We start from the raw sequence: 20,988 nt of genomic DNA, 5'->3' as shown, positions 1-20,988 counted from the left end.
ATCCTCTTCAACACTAGGAGGTTTGCTATGTTTCCACAGATTACAGAGCAAATGTGCCAATTCTGCATGAGAACACCGAAAAAAAAAAAAAGAAAGAAAAAAGCACCAGAAAATAATTTCTCTCCATATATGACTAAACTATTCTGCTAGGTAAGTATACATTATTGATAACTCAATGGTGGTGGTGGGGAGAGAGTAGCACCTTAGCATAAAAACAAAATTTAGTCTAATGATCTTGGTTTTATTTTTCCTTTTTCCTTTTATTCTGGAAACTGGATCCAAGTTATTCATATAAAATTATCCATGAAGCCATACAGAATAAATCAAGATGTTTTCACAACCAAAGCAACCACGTCGGATGTTTGGTAGGGAAATAAAAAATAAATTAATTTGATTAAATTACATGGAAATCTGATAATATTTGGTCTGAAAAACATGCTAGTGTGTGTGTGTCTATAAATAATGTAATCGCGAAGAGTTGTCGGCCAGCCAGCCTGCTGGAGGTCAACTCTTCTGCTGCAACTTTTGGGCATAGAAGTCCCTACAGGTCTCACAGCAGCGCTGATACCACCGCATGTCCTGACATAGGTTCTTCTCGCGAATCACCCGGCAGTACACAGGCCACTGGTCTCCCAGGCACTTGAAGGTCAGAGCAGCTGTGAAACAGAACACAGTACACTCAATGCACGGAGCTGTCCCAGGGCTCATTCCCGGGACAATACCGAGACCACGTATTTTTTGCATTTGCTTTGCCTCATTCAAATTACCTTCTATAACTTAAAAGACAAACTCTGATCTTAGGACTCAACTGACAGTATTCCTCTACTGAGGAAATAAAGGTAACACTCACACACGCGTGCACAGACACACATACACAAACACACCCTATAATAAAGGAGTAAAGTGAATGGATGGCATTCTCATCTATGAGTCTTCTAAGGCTTAAAAAAAAAGATGGGTTTTCCAAATTCAATGGCATTGCACATGACTTTCAAGGTTCAATTTGATGGTTTTCATTTATGTTTCCTCTGGATTTTAACAGATAAGATTAAAATGAGAAAAATAAGGTGCTCAGGACAACCACCTTAAGGGAAATACAAATTAAAAAGTGTTGCCATGGCTGGAATTACAAGTGAAATAGCAAAACAAAAATAGTCTCATTTTATTTCACATCTAAGTTTCCTAGATTGTGGATGGGTCTAGGCTGAGTAGCTGGGGATAGTGGTTTTAGGTATCTTTAAAATCAGAATTGATCATCACAAGTGAGTGAAATTTTTAACAATAATTAAAGTGTTTGAGATGAGAACTTGTTACGGAAAACTTGGCCACACGGACCTGGTCTTTGCTTTTCAGAAGAGATAGTGTGTTCTGATGTGCATAATGGAAATCATGCTACAAATTCCATCTTATGCCCCATTCCAAAATGTTTCATCGTTTTACTTAAAATTCTTAGATTTTTACAATTATTATGTTTCAGTGTTTTGGGGTGTATTTTCATGGAATTGTAAAAAGAGAAAATGCCATTTTAATGAAACTCTGTTTTTCCTGCCATATGATACATCAAGAAGACCTCCAAATAATTGATGGAGAAAAGGATTATGTTGTTTTTAATTACATGGATTTGGGGCATCTGCTCTGGAACTGCTTAACTTTTTGTCTTAATTAAGCCCTATTCTATTTGAATTTATTGTTTCTTTGAAATGTTAATTATTTGGCTAAAATAGAGTGTTTCTGTTTTGTTTCCATGAAAAACCAAACTTTTCCACTTGATTGAATCTGAAGTACCTATGACAATGTAGCTCCTTGCATTCTAGCAATATTATTCTCTTTGATTCCATTTGTTCCCATCTGGATTATTTGAACAGATTAAAAGTGAAGGTGCTAAGCATGTATTAACCCATTGACAGCCAGGTAGGAATTCTGTGAAAAGCTCCTAATTGCCACATAAATAGAAGTTAATTATAATTAATTCATTAGTACGTGTTAATCAAATGTAGACTATATCTACTTAAAATACATATTACACTTTTTGATGGTAGATTAGATTAAAATAGCAGTAATTGTCATGCCTTAACATAAAATCTATATAACTATCAGTATGTTAATCATATCAATTTTTTAAAAATATCATGTCCTTAAAGACGGAAACAAAAAGTATCTCTTGTTCAGGGACGTAAAATCCATAGACCTATTATTCTTGAAAGTCATTTTTTACTGTAATTTTTCCAGTGATAATATGCACCCAGGTCAGAAAGAAGGCTTTTGACAATGGTGGAATCTGAGGTGTATGCTACAATTTCACGGACCTGGTCGGAACCTGAAACCTCATATATCCTTCAATCCTTTTAAGATGACCTTGAGTGGTGTGGTTACTGATATTCCCAGAAACTGGTTCTGAGTGGAAAGAGATCTGTAGAAATCAGGGACACTTAGTCTCTAAGATTTTTTACCACTATGACCATTTGGACTAAATTATACTTAAGTACAAGTGATTTAGTCAGAACCAAGCTAATCAGTATACATTTATGAATCCCAAGCTGTAAGGTCATGTGGAAAACAGAAAAAGCCGGAGTATGTCGATGTTTCTGAAAACATTGCCTCTTGGTCTCCTTACCCAGCCTGGGCGAAGTTATTGTATTTACATTAATCTTCTCATTGCAGGGCTGAAGGTGACATGGCCTGTAAGCTGCAGGTTTTTCTGAAGAAAAGCACTCGTTTCCGTGCCTTCCCGTGATCTTATGCATGCACTGGATAACCCGGGACTGCATTCCTTTGCCACAGGTAATTGAGCACTAGGAAAGATTAAATACTGGTTACAAGGCCTGTCTGCTGTTGTCTTTTCCCAGGTTATGAGCCACAGTCTCTATTTTCTTAAAATTAAACATAAGTCACAACGTCCAGATATGATTCAAAACATGTGTCAGACCCACTGATGGTGATACGTGGGGACAAAGTTGTTCAGAAGCTTTGGCTGACCTCAAGCAGAGCTTTGGGTGAGGAGACAGGAGAGAAAAGGAAGATAAAGAAGGTTGGAGAGAATGACTTGAAGGCAAGTGCATATAAAAAGGGTGAATGATACCAGTAATAGGCTAAGGCAGACACAATTTTCAAAGCTCTAATACCCAGTTTGCAAATAATATTTTCATCATTCCTCAGTTCAGTCATTCATGCTCACGAATCAGTGTACACACAATTGTGGGGCTTCATTTTACTCCAGCCAAGTCGGAAAGCCTACCAACAATATCTGGATGGTTGATCGACCTGAGTTACCAAAATAAATTCTATTTCTTTGCTGATTAGATGATGCCTGATATTGTGTGTCATGGGTTGGAGAGTGTCTTCCACAAAGACATGTTCAAGCCCCAACTCAATTTACTTGAGAACAGGGTCTTTGCAGATGTTTTTAGTTAAACATGAGGCCAGACTGGATTCGGGGGACCCTAATCTATGATGACGGGAGACTTTATAAGAAGGGGAGAGGAGACAGAGACACAGACACAAGGGAGAACATCCCATGAAGATGGAGGTGAGAAAGAAGGCCACATAGCGAGAGGCAAAGGTGCATCTACAAACCTAGGGACACCAGGGATTGCCACAGACTCCAGAAACAGGAAGGGGCAAGGGGCGGTTTTCCCCTACAGGCTTCAGATAGAGTGTGGCACTGCAACACCATCTCAGAGTGCAAGACAACAGATTTCTGTTGTTTTAAGATATCCACTTTGTGGTACCTTGTTATGGCACCCCAGCAAACTAAGACATGGTGCTAGTAAAAATACTTCATTATCTGGATTTTTACTAATCAAAACACCTTTTAATGGACTTCCTGCATTCCAGCTAAGTGTAGTTTGCCTTCATTGGTAGACATCTTGTAAAGAAGAACATATTTTATGGGCAGAGGTCTTATATTAGAGAACTCTCTTGAATTCTTATGTGTCAATAGATTTCATTTGTAACACAAAGAAGCTGATGCTACTTTGATTGAAAAAATATAATTATATTATGTCTTTGAAATTATATGTAGGGTGATGCAATGGTGGCTCAGTGGCAGAGTTCTTGCCTGCCATGCCGGAGACCTGGGTTTGATCCCAGCTACCTGCCCATGCAAAACAAACAAACAAAAAAATTAAGAAATTATATATAAGAGAGGGAACATGCTTGTGTTTCTGAAAATCTTACCAGCCATAAGATTTTCTATACAGGAAAGACTCAGCTGTACTTGCATAAGAAAGGCTTATTGATTCCATCTCTAGAAGTCTTTAAAGAAATGATCTTGTTGTGCATAATCCTAGTTTAAAATTGATAAATATGTTCTGGATTGTTGCCTTTTAGATACGCAGACATAAGATTTTTTTTTTAATTGTTTTTTTTTTTTTTTACCAAGTCACTCTTAGGATTGCATCCTCTTTGATGTTCATCTTTCAGGATCATGGTCTGATTTCTTTTCTTCAGGTAAGAGATTATCTTACTGATGGAATAATATAACTTTATGTGTGTATCATTAAAACAGATCTACTCTACAGATAACTGATCTTTCTAAATTTTAGTTTGCAAATATTTCTGGATAATGCTCTTTGTATATGATGAAATCTTAGCTTTCTGAAAGTAGCAGACAGGACAGCTGGAGTGTCATATCCCTTTCAGACCAATTTTTCCTGTTTAACATTTACAGAATTTGTATGTTTCAAATGTAGGACTGGACTGTAGGTCCAGTCTAATTTGCAGGATGTAAAGTCAATAATTCCTTACGTTTTCTCTTAACTTGAAACTATTAGAAGAACAGGTTTGAGATGGCTGTTGTTCCTTGAAAATCTTAATCTTAATAGCACTCTGTAGTATAGAAATAATTATATAAATAAGACATCATGCTTCTTAGAAAAGTATTTTCAGGAAAATTCAAAATAAAATAAAAACTTTGAATGTGTGAAGATTATGTGAAAAGCCATGAGTTTAGTATTTACTCCTAAAATTTCTGTGGATGTTGAACGTGATCACAATATTTGAGAAACAAAAAAAATAATAGTTTGTAATAGATTCATTTTTTATTTAATAATTTAGGTTTTAATATATAATAGATTTTTATAATAGATTATCTCATTTAGATGTGATGAAGAAGGTTCTCAATCACATCCAAACAAGCCCTGTAATCAGCCACAAATTATTCTTATTACTTTCAATTAATCATTATCAACTCCAAAGGACCAGAGAAAACTGAAGTAATACATCACTTTTCAGTTTTACCGAAAACAAAATAAATTAACTATACATACATGGTAACTCCAAATATATAATTTTTGCATTTCATGACTGAATATTGACTTTCATAAAAATTCTGGACACAACTGAAAAAATAACATTAGTTTATGCAAGTTAAGTTTTCTAAGTATTTTGGCATAAACCGGAAATATGTTTTTCAGCAAATTATAGAAGTTCTATAATTCATTTAAATAAAAGTTTCATTTCTGCCTTTGAGAAAAATAGAATAAGTTTTACTATGAAATTAAGTAGACTCGCAGCCCTAGAATATAACTTTCATTGGGATAACTTAATCACAGAGTCATCAAGCTTTTACCAGTGATTATTTCCTTCCTAAAATATAATTTGGTAAAAGTGTAAGAAAATGACAGATACTTAAATTGTAACAATTCGAATCACAAGGTATAATCTAAACATTCTTACTTTTATTGTAGAAGACAATACTAAATATTTGAATATTTTCTCAAATCATGTCACTATGGTCAAAATCAGATAGGCATGAAAAGAAAAGGCCCAAATAATTCTGGACTTGAAATTAGTAGACATGGATTCTCTAGCAATTTATTTATATCAGGAACTTAATTTTCTTTGTTCTTAAGCAAGGCATTGCAGGGCATCATCACTATAATTGTAGGTCGAAAGTATCATGAAAAAAATTCCAAATTTTTGTCACGCTTCCAAGCTCTGAGAAAGCGCTAACCTGCTCAGTCAGGTCACATCCACCCCCAGCCTGTGAAGGCAAAACGCTGACCCACTGCCACAGCTCTGCGCATGTGCACAAAAGGCCCCGTGCCCTAGACCAGTGCATGCCAGGGTCACACCCCCCAGACCAGTGCACCTGCACACTACATCCTCCCTGGCCCCTGGGCACCCACGTTCACAAGCACCAGTGTAACATCTCCAACCTACACCCATACCTGCGCTGCAATGCATCACTGCTCGGTTGTGCCCCACCCCGTACTCTGCTTCCTGCCACACATCCACCCCACAAACACAAGACTTCAGACTATTGAAGGAAATTAACTCCCAAAGTAAATCAATCAAGATATTTATATGCAACAAAGACAGCAGAATATCACTAAGCATATCACAATGCAGACAGATATAGCCCTGCCTAATGACCAAGTTAAAACATGAAAGGAGACACAGACGTTGGAACAACTAATCAAAGATGTTATAAGTGGGCTGGCTAATGACATAAAGGAGATCAAGAAGACAGTAGAAGACCATAAAGAAATTTGAAACAATAAATAGAAAAATGGCAGATTATCACAGAGATTAAAGACTCTGTTGACCAAATAAAAAACATATTAGAGGCACACAACAGCAGATTTGAAGAGACAGAAGAAAGAATAAGCAATATAGAGGGCAGGATTGATTTCAAGCACTCAAAACAGCAAGTGGCAAAAAAGATGGACAAATCTAAATTGGATCTCAGGGAAATGATGGACACAAATAAAATAAAATAATAATAAAAAAAGCACACAAATATAAGAATCATTGGTGTCCCAGAAGGAGAAGAGAGGAGTAAAGGGCTAGGAAGAGTAGTAGAGGATATGATGGGGGAAAACTTTCCAAACCTTATAAAGAACATAAATATACAAGTCAAAGAAGCCTAAAGAACTCCAAACAGAATAAATCCAAATACATCTTCCCCAAGGCACATACTAATCAGTCTGTCAAATGTTGAAGAGAAGCTGAAAATCCTGAAAGGAGCAAGAGAAAAACAATCTACTACATACAAGGGAAACCACATAACATTGAGTTCAGACTATTCAACTGGCAAGCGAGAATTAGTGGTATGATATATTTAAGATCCTGAAAGAGAAAGACTTCCAGCCAAGAATTCTGTACCCAGCTACACTGTCCTTCAAAACTGAGGGAGAGAGCAAAATTTTCACAAATAGAATTTTCAACAAGAGACTGACCCTACAAGAAATAGTAAAGGGAGTTCTGCCAGTTGGAAAAAAAGACACCAAAGAGAAGTATGAAGGAGAACACAGAATTGAAGAGTACCAGTAGGGGCAACTTAAAGGATAAAAATGGAAAGAGGGGAAAAAATACATATTTCTGACAAATAAAATAAAAAAAAATAAGATCGTGGATACATGAAATACCTTTTCAGTAACAACTTTGAACGTTAATGGACTAAATTTACCAATTAAAAGATACAGATTGGCAGAATGGATTAAGAAACATAATCCAGCTATATGCTGCTTATAAGAGACTCATCTTAGACACAAGGATACAAATAGATTGAAAGTGAAAGGATGGAAAAAGATTTTCCATGCAAGTTGTAACCAAAAGAAAGCAGGAGTAGCTATACTGATATCAGACAAAGTAGACTAAATGTAAAGATATAAGAGACAAAGGACACTATATATTAATTAAAGGGACAATTCACAAAGAAGATATAACAATGATAAATATGTATGCTCCTAATTAAGGAGCTCCACAGTACATGAGACAGACATTAGCAAAACTAAAGGGAGTGATAGACGTTTTAATAATAATAGTAGGAGATTCCAATAAAGCACTCTCCTCTATAAATAGAACAACCAGAGAGAAGATCAATAAGGAAACAGAGAAGTTAAATAGCTTGATAAATGAATTAGACCTAACAGAAATATGTAGGTCATTGCAGCCCAAAACACAAGGATATACATTTTTCTCTTAGTGCTCATGGAACATTCTCTAGGAGAGATCATATGCTGGGGCACAAAGCAGGTCTTTATAAATCTAAAAACACTGAAATTATTAAAAGCACTTTCTCTGATCACAATGGAATGAAGCTGGATCTCAATAACTACCAAAGAACGAGAACATTCACAAATATATGGAGACTAAATAGCACACTTTTAAACAACCAGTGGGTCAAAGAAGAAATTGGTAGAAAAATTAGTAGCTATCTGAAGATAAATGAAAATGAGAATACAACTTATCAGAGCTTATGGGATGTAGGAAAGGCTGTGCTGAGAGGGAAATTGATTGCCCTAAATGCCTATATTAAAAAAAATCCAAATTATTAAAATATAATGCAGTCTGACAATTTTTAAGTGGTAAAGCTACATAGCAGTAAAGACTTTAATCCCATTAACTAACTATTCACTGTCACCCAATGATAGTAAGACAGAAGTTCTGCTAAACAAAATCTCAAAATCATGTTTTGCTTGAATGTCTCAGAGCATTCAATCATTTATTGGTTTTTCAAGTATTTATTGATCATTCATTATGTTCATGGTAATGTGCAGAAAATAAAAACAGGGGAGAATAATTATACTTTGGATCTAGTACTTTATTCAATAAACTTTATTAACAACTCACAACAGAAAATAGATGCAGTTAGAAATATTACTAAACACTGTAGAAGGTGGGTAATTTCATCTACTTTTAGTCAATTGTTTACTATTTTAAACAATCATTTGTACTATAGAACTACTGTTTGCTGCCCTAGATTAGAGAAAATCAATAATACTTCTGAAAGCTTTTACTTTTTATAAAACTACCAGCAGCTACTAATTATTTGGTATTTATTTTATGCCAGGTACTGTGTTAGAAAATATATTTTTTGAGAACCTCACATGAAGCCATGATACTATTATTATCCTTTTTCAACAAATAATAAAATACGGGTTGAAAGATTTTAAACAAATTTCCCAAAGTTGTACAGCTAAGAAGTGGTGGAAATAGAATTTGAAGGTAATATATATTATATATATAATATTATATATATATAATATATATATTATATTATATAATTCAGTATATATATATATATATATATATATATATATACACTGAATTCAAAGCTTGGACACTTAAGCGTTACTAGATAGTAGAAGATTTCTAATACCCCTTTTTGTTTGAAAATAGTCTTTTATTTTCCAGTCCTGACAGATTAACCCCTAATCCTCCTATTTTACTATTAATCCAAACTTTAATGGATTAGAAATGCTTTTTATTTTTTGTTGTATATTATTATAACTCAGGTTATGTGGTATGAGAAAAACTCTTTTACCCTAAGGACAACTCACATGCATAAGTCATCTTTAGATTGGGCGATCGTATAATTTATCACCCAAATCAGGACACCAGGGGAAGGAGTTGCTGACAGCAATTATTCCAGGACTACAGGTATAGGCTGGGATAGCCTGGGATTAAATGGGACATATGGTCGCTCTATCCATAGAAAACCTACCAACAGATTTGCGTGCTTTGATAATAAAATGGAAAGAACAGGCATATTAAACGGCTAGTACATTCCAAGCATTGTCTTACATGCTTTTATACAGAATGCTAAGCTTCTTCGTAACCCTAATAACTTTATACATGGAAAGAGGTGGGGGGGCTCATAAAGGTTATTTCCTTCACTCATTCATTTAGCAAATAAATATTGAAAGCCTACAATGTGCCAAGCACAGTTCTCTTTCTCTTTTACTTCTCTCAGTCTTTCTTTTAAATACATCTTTAATCTTGCTCTTCATGTATGTACAATGTAAAGTTAAAATAGATTTGAAACAAGGCAGTGCTATAGACTTCCATGAAAGGCCAAATGCTAAAATGTCAAAACCAATTTGCCAACAACTGGTAAAGAAACACAGTGTATGCTAGATAACTGGCCATTGATATTTCCTTTACAAGGAAAATTTCCTGACGAGGGGATTTTAAAAAGAGAACCTTGTATTGTCTGTTAAACATTCCATTCCCCAAACAACTTACTATTACCCCGAAGGACCTTTGAAACAGAGGGCCCCATGAACCAACTTCATAAACTAGCCATCTTTAATTGTGAACAGGAAACACAGTCTTGGTTTCTCAGATTTACTGGAGTAAAAAGGAAGCTTTAGAACAAAACTGAACAGCCTTAAACAGCTTATTAAATTGCACACAATGATTTCAAGGGTGAAGCTGATTTTTTGACAGAGATAATAAGCCACAAGAAAAGATTCTGTTGGTAAACCCACACCTCTCCCCAAAGAAGCCTTAAGAGTCTCTGAAAATTGTCTTAGTGATTTAATGATATTTATCATTTCAGTCTACCTAAGAAAATCACAATCTTCCCTGCACTTGGATACACTTGAGTAATAATTAGATAACATCACCATAGAGTTTTCTGATGTACAATAAATCCTTTCTTGTCCTGGGATACTAGTGGCAATATCTAAGGCTGTTTTAAATTATATCTACACTGTAACTTGCATGGCAAACACTAACCTGAAAAAGGAAATATTCTCAATAATTCAAACCATTAGGACTATTAAAATGATTAGAGAAAGTGTTTTAGTAAATGAGAAGCACGGATACAGTGTTAGTAAATCAATTTTATAACAAGGTGATACCCTCTTTAAAATGGAATTGAACCTTATAGCCATTCCCAGTATCTAATACTTTATTCCTTCTTGGTTGTTCTTATGCCAGGTATTAAGGACTAACTCTCTTTATCTACCTAGGAAAATTTGGTCTAAATAACATAATTGAAAGGGAAGCATCCATAACATCCAGGTTTGTTTTCCTTGATGCAGATGTTCGTATTTTTCTAAGAAATGGCCAAGGATGATACAGGGAGAGAAACAGACTTGGACTGTTAGAATGCTATAGTTAGTAAATTCCAAAGTGGCCTTGAGCTGGTAGAGTTCCCCAGTCCTATGAAGGCAGGCTAAGATTTAGCAATCTTATGGAATGGCCTAAATTTAGTAAACAAATGAGGAGGTATATAAAATCATAAGGCAAGAAACCTAAGTTAAATCTTAACTGTGAGATTATCATAGAAACCAAGAGATAAAATGAGCTCTGGATGGCCAGGCAGTCCGCCTCTTAGACAAAGCAAGGTGTGGAATTGCTTCATTTCACCCCAAAAGATGGATAAGCCCAAATGTAAATACCGATTACAAAAAAAAACTGAACATAGGGTTTCAGTCCTGACATCATATTATTAATGGCATTGATATAAATCTTTGCTAAGATCTTGATTTAATGCTTTGAAAAATAGGTTGTTCTAGTTTGCTAGCTGCTGGAATTTAACACACCAGAGACAGACTGGCTTTTTATAAAAGGGGATTTATTTTGTTAGTTCTTCAGAGGAAAAGCAGCTAACTTTCAACTGAGGTTCTTTCTTACGTGGGAAGGCTCAGGACGATCTCTGCTGGCCTTCTCTTCAGGTCTCTAGGTTCCAACAACTTTCCCTGGGGTGATTCCTTTCTGCATCTCCAAAGGCCTGGGCTGAGCTGCGAGTGCTGAGATGAGGTATGCTGAGCTGCTGGGGCTGTGCTATGTTGAGTCTCTCATTTAAACATCAGCCAGTTAACTCAAATATCATTCATTGCAGCAGTTGCCTCCTAGCCGACTGCAGATGTAAATCAGCAACAGATGAGGTTCACGTACCATTGGCGCATGTCCACAGCAACAGAACTAGGTGCCTTCACCTGGCCAAGTTGACAACTGAATCTAACTACCACATATGTAAACACATAATAGAAATTGCTCAAAGATAGCTGTTTTCCTTGAAATATGTTACTGATGTCATAATTTCAGTATGTCAAAGTGCAGTAAGTGAGTGTGCTGTGAATAACTGTGGTTGGGTAAAATAACTTAAATATTTCTAACTTAATTTGATGCATTTTGGAAACTGGGACTAATTAGGTCTGAAGTAGTAAAATGGTATAAATAAGCTTTTGATGGTTATAATACTACTCATAAGACTCCCATGCTAAATTTTCATTATTTTCCATGGAAAAAGAAACTCCATATCTTTTTTTAAATTAAGATTTAATTTTTCTTTATTAGAGAAACTGTAGGTTATAGAAAAATCATGCATAAACCACCCCATATACCGCCCTATTATTAACATCTGGCACTGGTGTAGGATATTTGTTACAATTTATGATAGCACATTTTTATAATTGTACCATAGTTCATGGTTTAACTTAGGGTTCACTCACTGTGCAGTGCAGTTTTTTTCAAAAACTGCTATTCTGTTATCAGATAAACAACCTAACATTCCCTCCCTTTAAATCATATTCAGACACATATTTCAGGGTTGACGACATCCTCAGTGCTGTGCTACCATCGCCACTGGCCATTACCATCGCTCCAAGTCCTGTGTATTCTATGCCTTAACTTCCCACACCCTATCCCACCCCCATCCCTTCATAACTTATACTCTAGTTTCTGAGTTTAATTATTCTAATCATTCCAAATCAATGAGACTTGTCCTTTTGTGTCTGACTTACTTCACTCAACAGGATGTCTTCAAAGTTCATCCATGCTGTCGTATGCATTGGGACTCCATTCCTTTTCATGGCTGAGTAATATTCCACTGTTTGCATATACTGCATTTTATTTATCCATTCATTGGTTGATGGACTTGACTGCTTTCATCTTTTGGCAACTGTGGATAATACACTATGAACATTGGTGTACAAATATCTGTTGGGGTCCCCGTTTTCAATTCTTTGGGGTAAATGCCTAGCAGTGGGATTGCAGGATATCTGGTAATTCTATACTTAGCTTTCTGAAGAACTGCCAAATTGTCTTCCACGATAGCTGCACCCTTTGACACAGTAACCAACGATGAATGAGTATTCCTTTCTCTCCAGATTCCTCTCCAACACTAATTTCCTGTTTTGTTTTTGTTTTTAATAGTAGTCATTAAATAATGGATGGGAAATAGAATCTCATTGTGGTTTTGATTTATATTTCCCTGATAGCTTGTGACGTTGGGCATCTTTGCATGTGCTTTCTATTTGTATTATCTTCTTTGGAGAGATGTCTATGCAAGTCTTTTGCCCATTTGTAATTGGGTTGTAGTCTGCATGATGTTAAGTCAAAGGATTTCTATATATTTTCTCTCATTGTATAGGTTGTCTCACTTTACTTTCATGATCAAGTCCTTTGAAGTGTAAAAGTTTGCATTTTGATGAGGTCCCGTTAATTTATTTTTCTTTTATTGTTTGTGCTTTGGGTGTGCAGTCTAAGAAACCATCGCTTAACACAAGGTCCTGAAGATGCTTTGCTATTTTTTCTTCTAGGACTTTGATAGTTCTGGATCTTATATTTCAGTCTTTCATCCATATTGAGTTTATTTTTGTATAAAGTGTGAGGTAGGTGGGCTTCCTTTTTTTTTTTTTTTTGCAAATGGAAGTCCAGTTTTCCCAGCACCATTTGTTGAAGAGACTATTCTTTCCCGACTGAGTAGTCTGTGCCCCTTCATAAAAAACCAGCTGGCCATATATCTGAGAAATAAACATTATGCATTTCCCTCAAAGCTTCTATGAATGCCTCTATTCTGATATTGGTATCTACTAAATACCAGTGGATGAGAGCAAACACGCTTTTTGGATATACTAAAATGAGTAAAACATGTTTAATTCAAAGAAAAAGGGCTACAGGTACTAATAAATAGTTATCTACATATTTATAAAGTACCAAATGAAGGAGAAGTGCTGTCACCATGACTTCAAGAGTTCCCTCAAAGTTTGCACATAGTAACAACTGAATATGCATTTGCAAATTATAAAGTTATCTTCCTGTAACTGAATATGACATGTTGAAATTTCCAAAATGGCTTATGGTATAACTTGCCCATTGTTATGTCTCTGTCAAATTCATCAAAAAACATCTATATCTGGTAGACCATAAGTAAGGTATATGCTTCTGGACAACTATATTTCACTCAAGAATCCTTTAAAAATGTGAAATCTACATATACTTCTTGACAACTGTCCCGTTTGAGACACTCATTCTTTCCACTCATCTCTGCTTGTTATGTTGCTCACTCACATTAGAACACATTACATCTATTCTGCATGCTAGTTTTGATGTCTTACACTCTTGCTGTCCAGCAGAGCAATCAACAATTATGTTGTCTTCCTGTATTTCACTTACATGAACATTTATGTTTGAAATGTAACACTATCTTATAATTCTTCTTTTGTGAAAAGAAAAACTTCTCAATGCTTCTCCAAATGGATGTGAAAAGAAGTATACAAATAATACTGTGCTAGTATTAAAGTGTTATGATAGGAACTGTGACAGAGTCTTGGTATAAAATAACTTGAAAGAAAAAAGAAATGCTTATTTTAGAATTAGAATGAAATATTTCCTGAACTGGCAATAAGGGACTTTACCTTAACCATACCATTTTGAAAACATGCACTGAAAAAAATGACTAAATCTACTTATTTGATTAATAACTGATAGAGAAATTGCTCTGTTTGTTCATTAAGTTATAATTTGAAGTAAAATATGCATTTGAACATTGAGCTAAAAAAACTTCTATATTCTAGTAAAATGACATATTTTTAAATTATTGGCTAAAGGTTAGTTTTACCTTACATTTCAGCTCTTCAGAGCAGTCACATAGCCATTGTTTTGGTACTACAAAGTAACTTGTTACTCTCAATATTTAGAATACCTAGTTTTGGGGATGCTATAGGGGATTATTGTACAAGTCAGCTTGTAGAATTCGGTGAAATGAGCAACTAGAGAGTCAGTGAGTTTGCAGATATGAATCTGTACATTTTAAATACAACCCTAGAGAAATCACAGAACACTTTGAGCTGTAAATCCCACACAACGGCCCCCTAAAAGACTCTACTAAAAAGCAGGACACCCAGTAGTAACAATATCACTAAAAGGTATTTATTTAAGGTTTTGGTGGATGATGCACGTAAACTAAATTAACAATGGTCTCCTTTTGAATGCCTTAAAAAATTCAGTGTGTTTAAGGGTTAAAAATAATAATTCTTACACTTGGCAAGCACAGAGATTACCCGAGAGTCCTTCTTTCTAGACTGTGCCAGAGATCTATATTTTGGAGAGAATGTGTATTCTCCAGGCCAACAGCTAAGGAAGGCTCTGTAATGCTTTATTCATTTCCAGCTGGCTGCTGTGAGAAATAGGAATTCCTAAATTAAGGGAAAGTTGTCACTGGCAAACAGAGTTCAAAATTTTTTTCGGCCAAGAGAATAGACACTCTCATGGAACCTGAAATAACCTATAATGATAAGCCCTAATCTGAAACAATGTTAACAGCATTTACTTGGGTAATTTGTCTTCAAGAATAAATGGATTACTCAAAAGCAGTTTAACAAGAATGAAGTAGCATTGGGAGTGGAGAATGGACCTCAGAAGGAAACTAAATGAGGACTTCTGCTGGAAATTATTAGTGCAGCATTCCTATTCATTTATGTATACGTTTGGCAGCTCTAGCTTTCAACTTTTTAATAAAGTGAGTGTGAAACAAGCATACTAAGGAACAAGAGTTAGATTTTCTTTTTCAAGATTGGTTATTTATTTTGGTCAATGTTTCAGTGTCTTTTTCAAGCGGTTTGTCTGCTCTATTTAACACCTGGTTATTTGGAATTGAACTCGTTCGGACAGTTGGTTTCTTTGGGTCTGTGTTTAATTAATTCATTTTTTTTGGTTCCACCCTTCAAACTATTTCTGACTCTTAAACGAAAATGTTTGCATATGGTTATAGCAAATTGAGGAGAAGTGTGTGGCAAAATCAAGCAGATTGCTATGAATGATTTGCAGAGAAGTGAATAATGCTATCAAAGGACCGTTAAAATAATCCAGAAAATATTTTTAGCATCAAAGAATGCATAGATCAAAATGGAAGAAAAAACCCAAACCCAATAATTTGCACTAAGAAGTAATTAATAAACGCAAAGTTTTGAGCGCATTTGCAATTCTGCCAGAGCTCAGCTGATACAATCCAGTGTGTTGCGATGGGGGAAATGTCTATCAAGACATTTCTATTTTCTCAGTGTCAGTGAAACATCTTCCCACCAGAAAGCTTTTGGAATGACAGTATCACATTTCCTTTTCAAATAAGACATTTTCCACACCTCATCCAACAATGTTCTGTCTGAAATGGATCAGATTCTTCAATGGCCATGTTAGAGAGAGAAGCATCCTTTTTAATTTTTAAATAGAAAAAGTCTTTGATTTAACTGAGAGTTACATAACTATATATAAGTTATATAGCCTTTGATTTATTCCAACACTAAATAAACCGAGTATTTGCTGGCTCACAGAGAAAACTCTGAAATATACTATACTTCCATCCACTGCTTCTTTTCTAGATTAGACCATTACTATTTGACCCGATGGCAGGTATTCTAGCTAAATGGATTCAAGAAAAGGTAGGAGTCTACCAGCTTTCATGGAGCATAATTTTAGAACTTTTTATGGCTCAAATACAGTGGCATTCAAGTAAGGGTATATTCCATTTAAAAAAATCACAATTTCAAGTAGTTTAGGTTTCCATAAGAGGATAAAGGAGTCATATATTTCGATACCATTATATTTGTTAGTTTAATTTTCTAGGGAAAAGAAAAAACTAGTTACTAATTCTTTTGTAGCAATTTATATGAAACAACTTAGTTGTTATAGAATTAGCATAAAAAAATAAAAAAGGGTCAGGCCACAGAAGAAAAGAAATACCATGTTTATTGTCATACTAATTTTTGCTCACCTGCCGACAACAAATATTATCAGTCCCTTCCTAATGAGCATGGGTGCATTCTCAAAATTTAGCAGTAATTTATTTAATAAACATTTACTATGTGCAATGCAATGTGCTGGTCTCGGAGAGATTTGTATGTAGTAAAAGGGAGTTAAGACATGCTTAATGAAACAGTAACAATGCAAGGCAACAAATAATTAACTAAGAGAAGTTAATGTAGTTAACAAGTGCCCAAGGAACTCTCTGGAAAATATAGCTTTTGAACCCATTCTTGGAGAATGTGGATGGAAACACATGCTATTCAATGGGTAGAAACAGTCTAAGCAAGAGAATGCACATGCAAAGACAATGAGGTTGAAGAAGGACACACTGCTTGGGGCTGAGCTTAATGGAGAAACTGAGTTAGTGAAAATGATGATACAATTTTGAATGAGTTAGGGTTAGAATCTGGAGCACTTTCGATGCCAGAATGAGCATGGGGGTAGTTGATAATAGAGCTAATGGTGATTCTCTGGCTACAGAAAAGAGTGGTGAAGTCATCCCTAGAGTGAATGGATCTGAGAAAGGAAGTGTATAGGGGTGGGTGAGGGAGGCAATTGAAACTGTTCTAGTCTTGGTGAAAAAATAAAAAGAAACTCTAGTATTATATCCAGATTAAAGAGGAACTGAAGCAAAATCCTATTAGGGCATAGAAGAATAAGAATAAGATGTGCCAAGGAAAGCTTCTAGCTGGGGCAGCTGGGGAAATGATGATGACATTTTCTAAGGAAAAGGAAATTGAGAATGGTATATACTTTTTTTTTGCGGGGGGGAGGGATGAGGAGTTTTGTTTTAAATCTAGAAAACTGGAGGAGCTATTGGAACGCCATTGACACTCTCTAGGGTGCCCGAAGTTTGAGTTGAAACAGAACCCCAACTGCTCCCTGTAACTCAGTCCTCATCTCATTCAACATTCCTGAGAATTCACTCTTCTCTTTTCTCTCACAATTTTCCCTCTGCTCCTCTGAACCCTCCTTTCTCAGTCCCCTTTGTTGGCAGCTGTTTCTTCTTTTGCATGCATTTAAAAGTGGGAGTTTCTCAGAGCTGCATCTTTTTGTCATGCTTCCCCTCCTCCCAGGCACACTTACACTTTTAAAATGTGAAACACCATCTAGATGCTGATGACCCCCAAATTAATACCTCTCCTTTGGTCTGCCTATGAGACACCAACATTTAACTGTTATATGGACACATTAAAATAGTCCAAAATGGAATTCCCAATTCCTCTTCCAAGGTGCCACCTAATAGGTCAGCACCACCATCCATAAAATCTGCTCATGCCCGAAAGATAAACTGGTAGTTCTCCTTTACACCTCCTTCTTTCTCACCACAATCAACTCCAGGTCTGTCCATCTGAACCTCGTAATTGTTCCTCAAACCTAATCATTTCTCCCATTTCCTCTGACACTACACTAAGAATATCCAGCATTTATTTAACTTACAGTGTGTCTGACATTATGCTAAGAACTTTCCCAAAATGATTTTATTGAATTCATTAACTTATCTGAACAGCAGATCCAGGATTGAAAGCCAAGGCTCTCTGACTCTATGCACTGAGCAATCCTACCTCTTATTTTCCTCCTAGGAAATTTACAATACCCTCACAACATTTCCCTACATCCACGACATCAAGCCATTCTTGGTATGGCAGCCTGAAATACAAGACTTAAAAGATTGTGAGTCTTCTTTTGTGAAACTGTTCACGATTTTATAAAACTGAAAGTAATGTGCAGACATGGTAAAATCACAAGTACAGGAAGCCCATTACTCCAACATACTCATATAAACTGCTTCCTGTACATCTTCCATAAGTTTTATACATAAGAATAGAATACTTGTACATCTCTTTTATTCACAAAATATAACTTGTCTGCATGGTGTTTACTTATATAATATGTCTTGAAATTTTTCTAATACATGTGGAGCATGTACGTTTCCAAAAATATTTAAAAACTATAGTATTTCCTTGTTTATATATACGATTTGCATGTGCTTGGTATAAACCTATTTTGTATATAACCATGGTTTTGATAACTAGTTAATGGACATATGAACTGATGCCAAATTTTTGTTGTTCTCAAAAGGCTGCAGTGATGGGCATCTTCATTCATATGGTCAGCAAATTATATAAGAATGCCTATAAGGAAAATTCTAAGCAACAGAATTGGTGAGTCAAAGAATATGTGCATTTCCGATGGTATCGTTTTTCATGTATGGTATTGGACAAAAAAGAAAAAGTTTGACATGTGAATGCAGTTAGGCAGGACTGAGTCTCACCTGATTTCTGACTGACCCAGTGTCTCTCAACCCACTTCTCTTATGTTCCAGTTCCAAGTCCTGAAATCATTGTGTGTGTGTGTGTGTGTGTGTGTATGTAGGTTTAACTCAAAATGCTTGTTACTTTTATTATACTATATGGATTTACATTCAGGACCATAGTATACAGGGTTATAAATTTTATTTGTCTCATTCATCCTGCTACATATGTTGTTTTAGTTTGTTAAAGCTGCAGGAATGCATTATACCAGAAATGGAATGGCTTTCTAAAAGGGAATTTAGTAAGTTGCAAGTTAACAGTTCTAAGGCTATAAAAATGTCCAAACTAAGGCATCCACGGAAAGATACCTTGGCTCAAGAAAGGGCCAATGACGTTCAGGGTTTCTCTGTCAGCCGGGAAGGCACATGGTGCCATCTGCTCGCTTTCTCTCCTGCCTTCTCATTTCAGAAGGCTTCCCTGGGGGCATTTTCCTTCTCTATCTCCAAAGGTCTCTTGTCTATGTCAGCTGGCTCTTTTCAAAACGGTTCCTTCTTCAAAGACTCCAGTAAGCAACCTCACCTGGAATGGGTAGAGACACATTTCCATGGAAACCACCTAATCAAAAGGTCCCACCCACAACTGGGTAGGACACACCTCCATGGAAACAACTTAATCAAAAAGATCCCACCCAGCAATATTGAATGGGGATTATACAAGAGCATGGCTTTTCTGGGGTACCCAACAGCTTCAAACCAGAATCTATGTGTTTTATCTTCTAAGGTAGACCTTTCATTTTACGTAGCTCAAAATACTTTTCCTTAGACTATGCACATCACTGACACTGACTTAGAACTTCTGCTGGCACTTAAGAGCATTTGAAATTCAGAGAACTTAAAATGCTTGGTACATTTTATAGCTGTGGGGATTAAGGCTAAGGATGGCTCCACTTCAGATGAAGAAGGCACTGGTTCTCCACTGGCTGTGCCAATGCTGGGACACCATTGCAGCCATCCTGAAGCTGGAGCTGGGGGCTGGGGCTCCAGAATATGTTTATTAAACCAATTCCCCTTTGATTATGTTTTGTTCTCAAAGACTCCATGTAATGCCTTTCTAACTGGCTGTTCATTTGAATACATTTTTCCTTGCATTTTAAACATATCCTTCTTTTGGGACTTCCTCTTTCTGGATATCCTTTTCTATCTCCAAGCACCTATTGAGTTTCAATGTCACACAAATATGATTTGGCATGTGGAAAGTATATCAAGGTTAATTATTAACTCCATCACATTTATTTACTGAGCTACTTTCACGTATGACTTAAAAGGTGAAATAATATAGTCTCTGATGTGTTGCACATGGGCCATTATAGAAACTATTCATTTAAGAGTCTGCTGACAGATTTAGGAATCTTATCGAGAAGACACAGTATTAATTCCTATGGATTTATTCTTTTTTATGATATTAATTCTCTTGCATTTTCCGATCTAAAGTACTGATGAAATGCAAAGGACATTAAATACATGCTCATATCTTTGTGCATAATACAATTATAGCTATGTAAGAGAGAGAGAATGAGGCAGAAAGAGATAAACTATTTCTACCTTTAAATTATAAATTTTCTTTAGATAGAAGATAAACACAGAATGCATATGTGCCTCATTGTTTCTTAGCTAGTTGATTTCTACTGTGTTCAATCATACTAGACAAACGCATTTGACCATTTTGAGCAATCAAAAAGTGGTGGAAATTCGATTTTTCATTCTTTATCTATATCTGGGAAACAAAATAAAAGCCTCTCAGGAGATATTAAAAATAAATGTGATAGCAACATGAAATTTTTCCTACTCTCTGGAAGTGCAAAGAAACAGAAGTGGAAAAATCTGATAGCCAATAATTAGAATATCTGCATAGTTTCAAAGATACCTTCCCGAAGTAGAATGCTGCGTAGTAAATTGTACTCAGTGGATAC

The 20,988-nt window shown here is 35.7% G+C and overlaps 1 protein-coding gene across 1 annotated transcript in view; it reads right to left on the bottom strand.

Annotated features, from left to right (window-relative positions):
- Positions 1 to 235: 235 nt before the first annotated feature.
- Positions 236 to 20,988, bottom strand: part of ADAMTS19 (ADAM metallopeptidase with thrombospondin type 1 motif 19) — a 253,116-nt gene continuing 232,363 nt past the window's right edge. Inside the window, exons 23-24 of the mRNA XM_077137955.1 lie at positions 2,615 to 2,792; positions 236 to 656 (exon numbers count right to left, since the gene is read on the bottom strand). Coding sequence (XP_076994070.1) covers positions 505 to 656; positions 2,615 to 2,792 — 330 coding nt within the window. The 3' untranslated portion in view covers positions 236 to 504. The remainder of the gene's footprint in view (positions 657 to 2,614; positions 2,793 to 20,988) is intronic.

This window comes from Tamandua tetradactyla, chromosome 20, assembly GCF_023851605.1.
Source record: "Tamandua tetradactyla isolate mTamTet1 chromosome 20, mTamTet1.pri, whole genome shotgun sequence".
NCBI lineage: Eukaryota > Metazoa > Chordata > Mammalia > Pilosa > Myrmecophagidae > Tamandua > Tamandua tetradactyla.
This window is presented reverse-complemented; position numbering and strand designations above follow the sequence as displayed.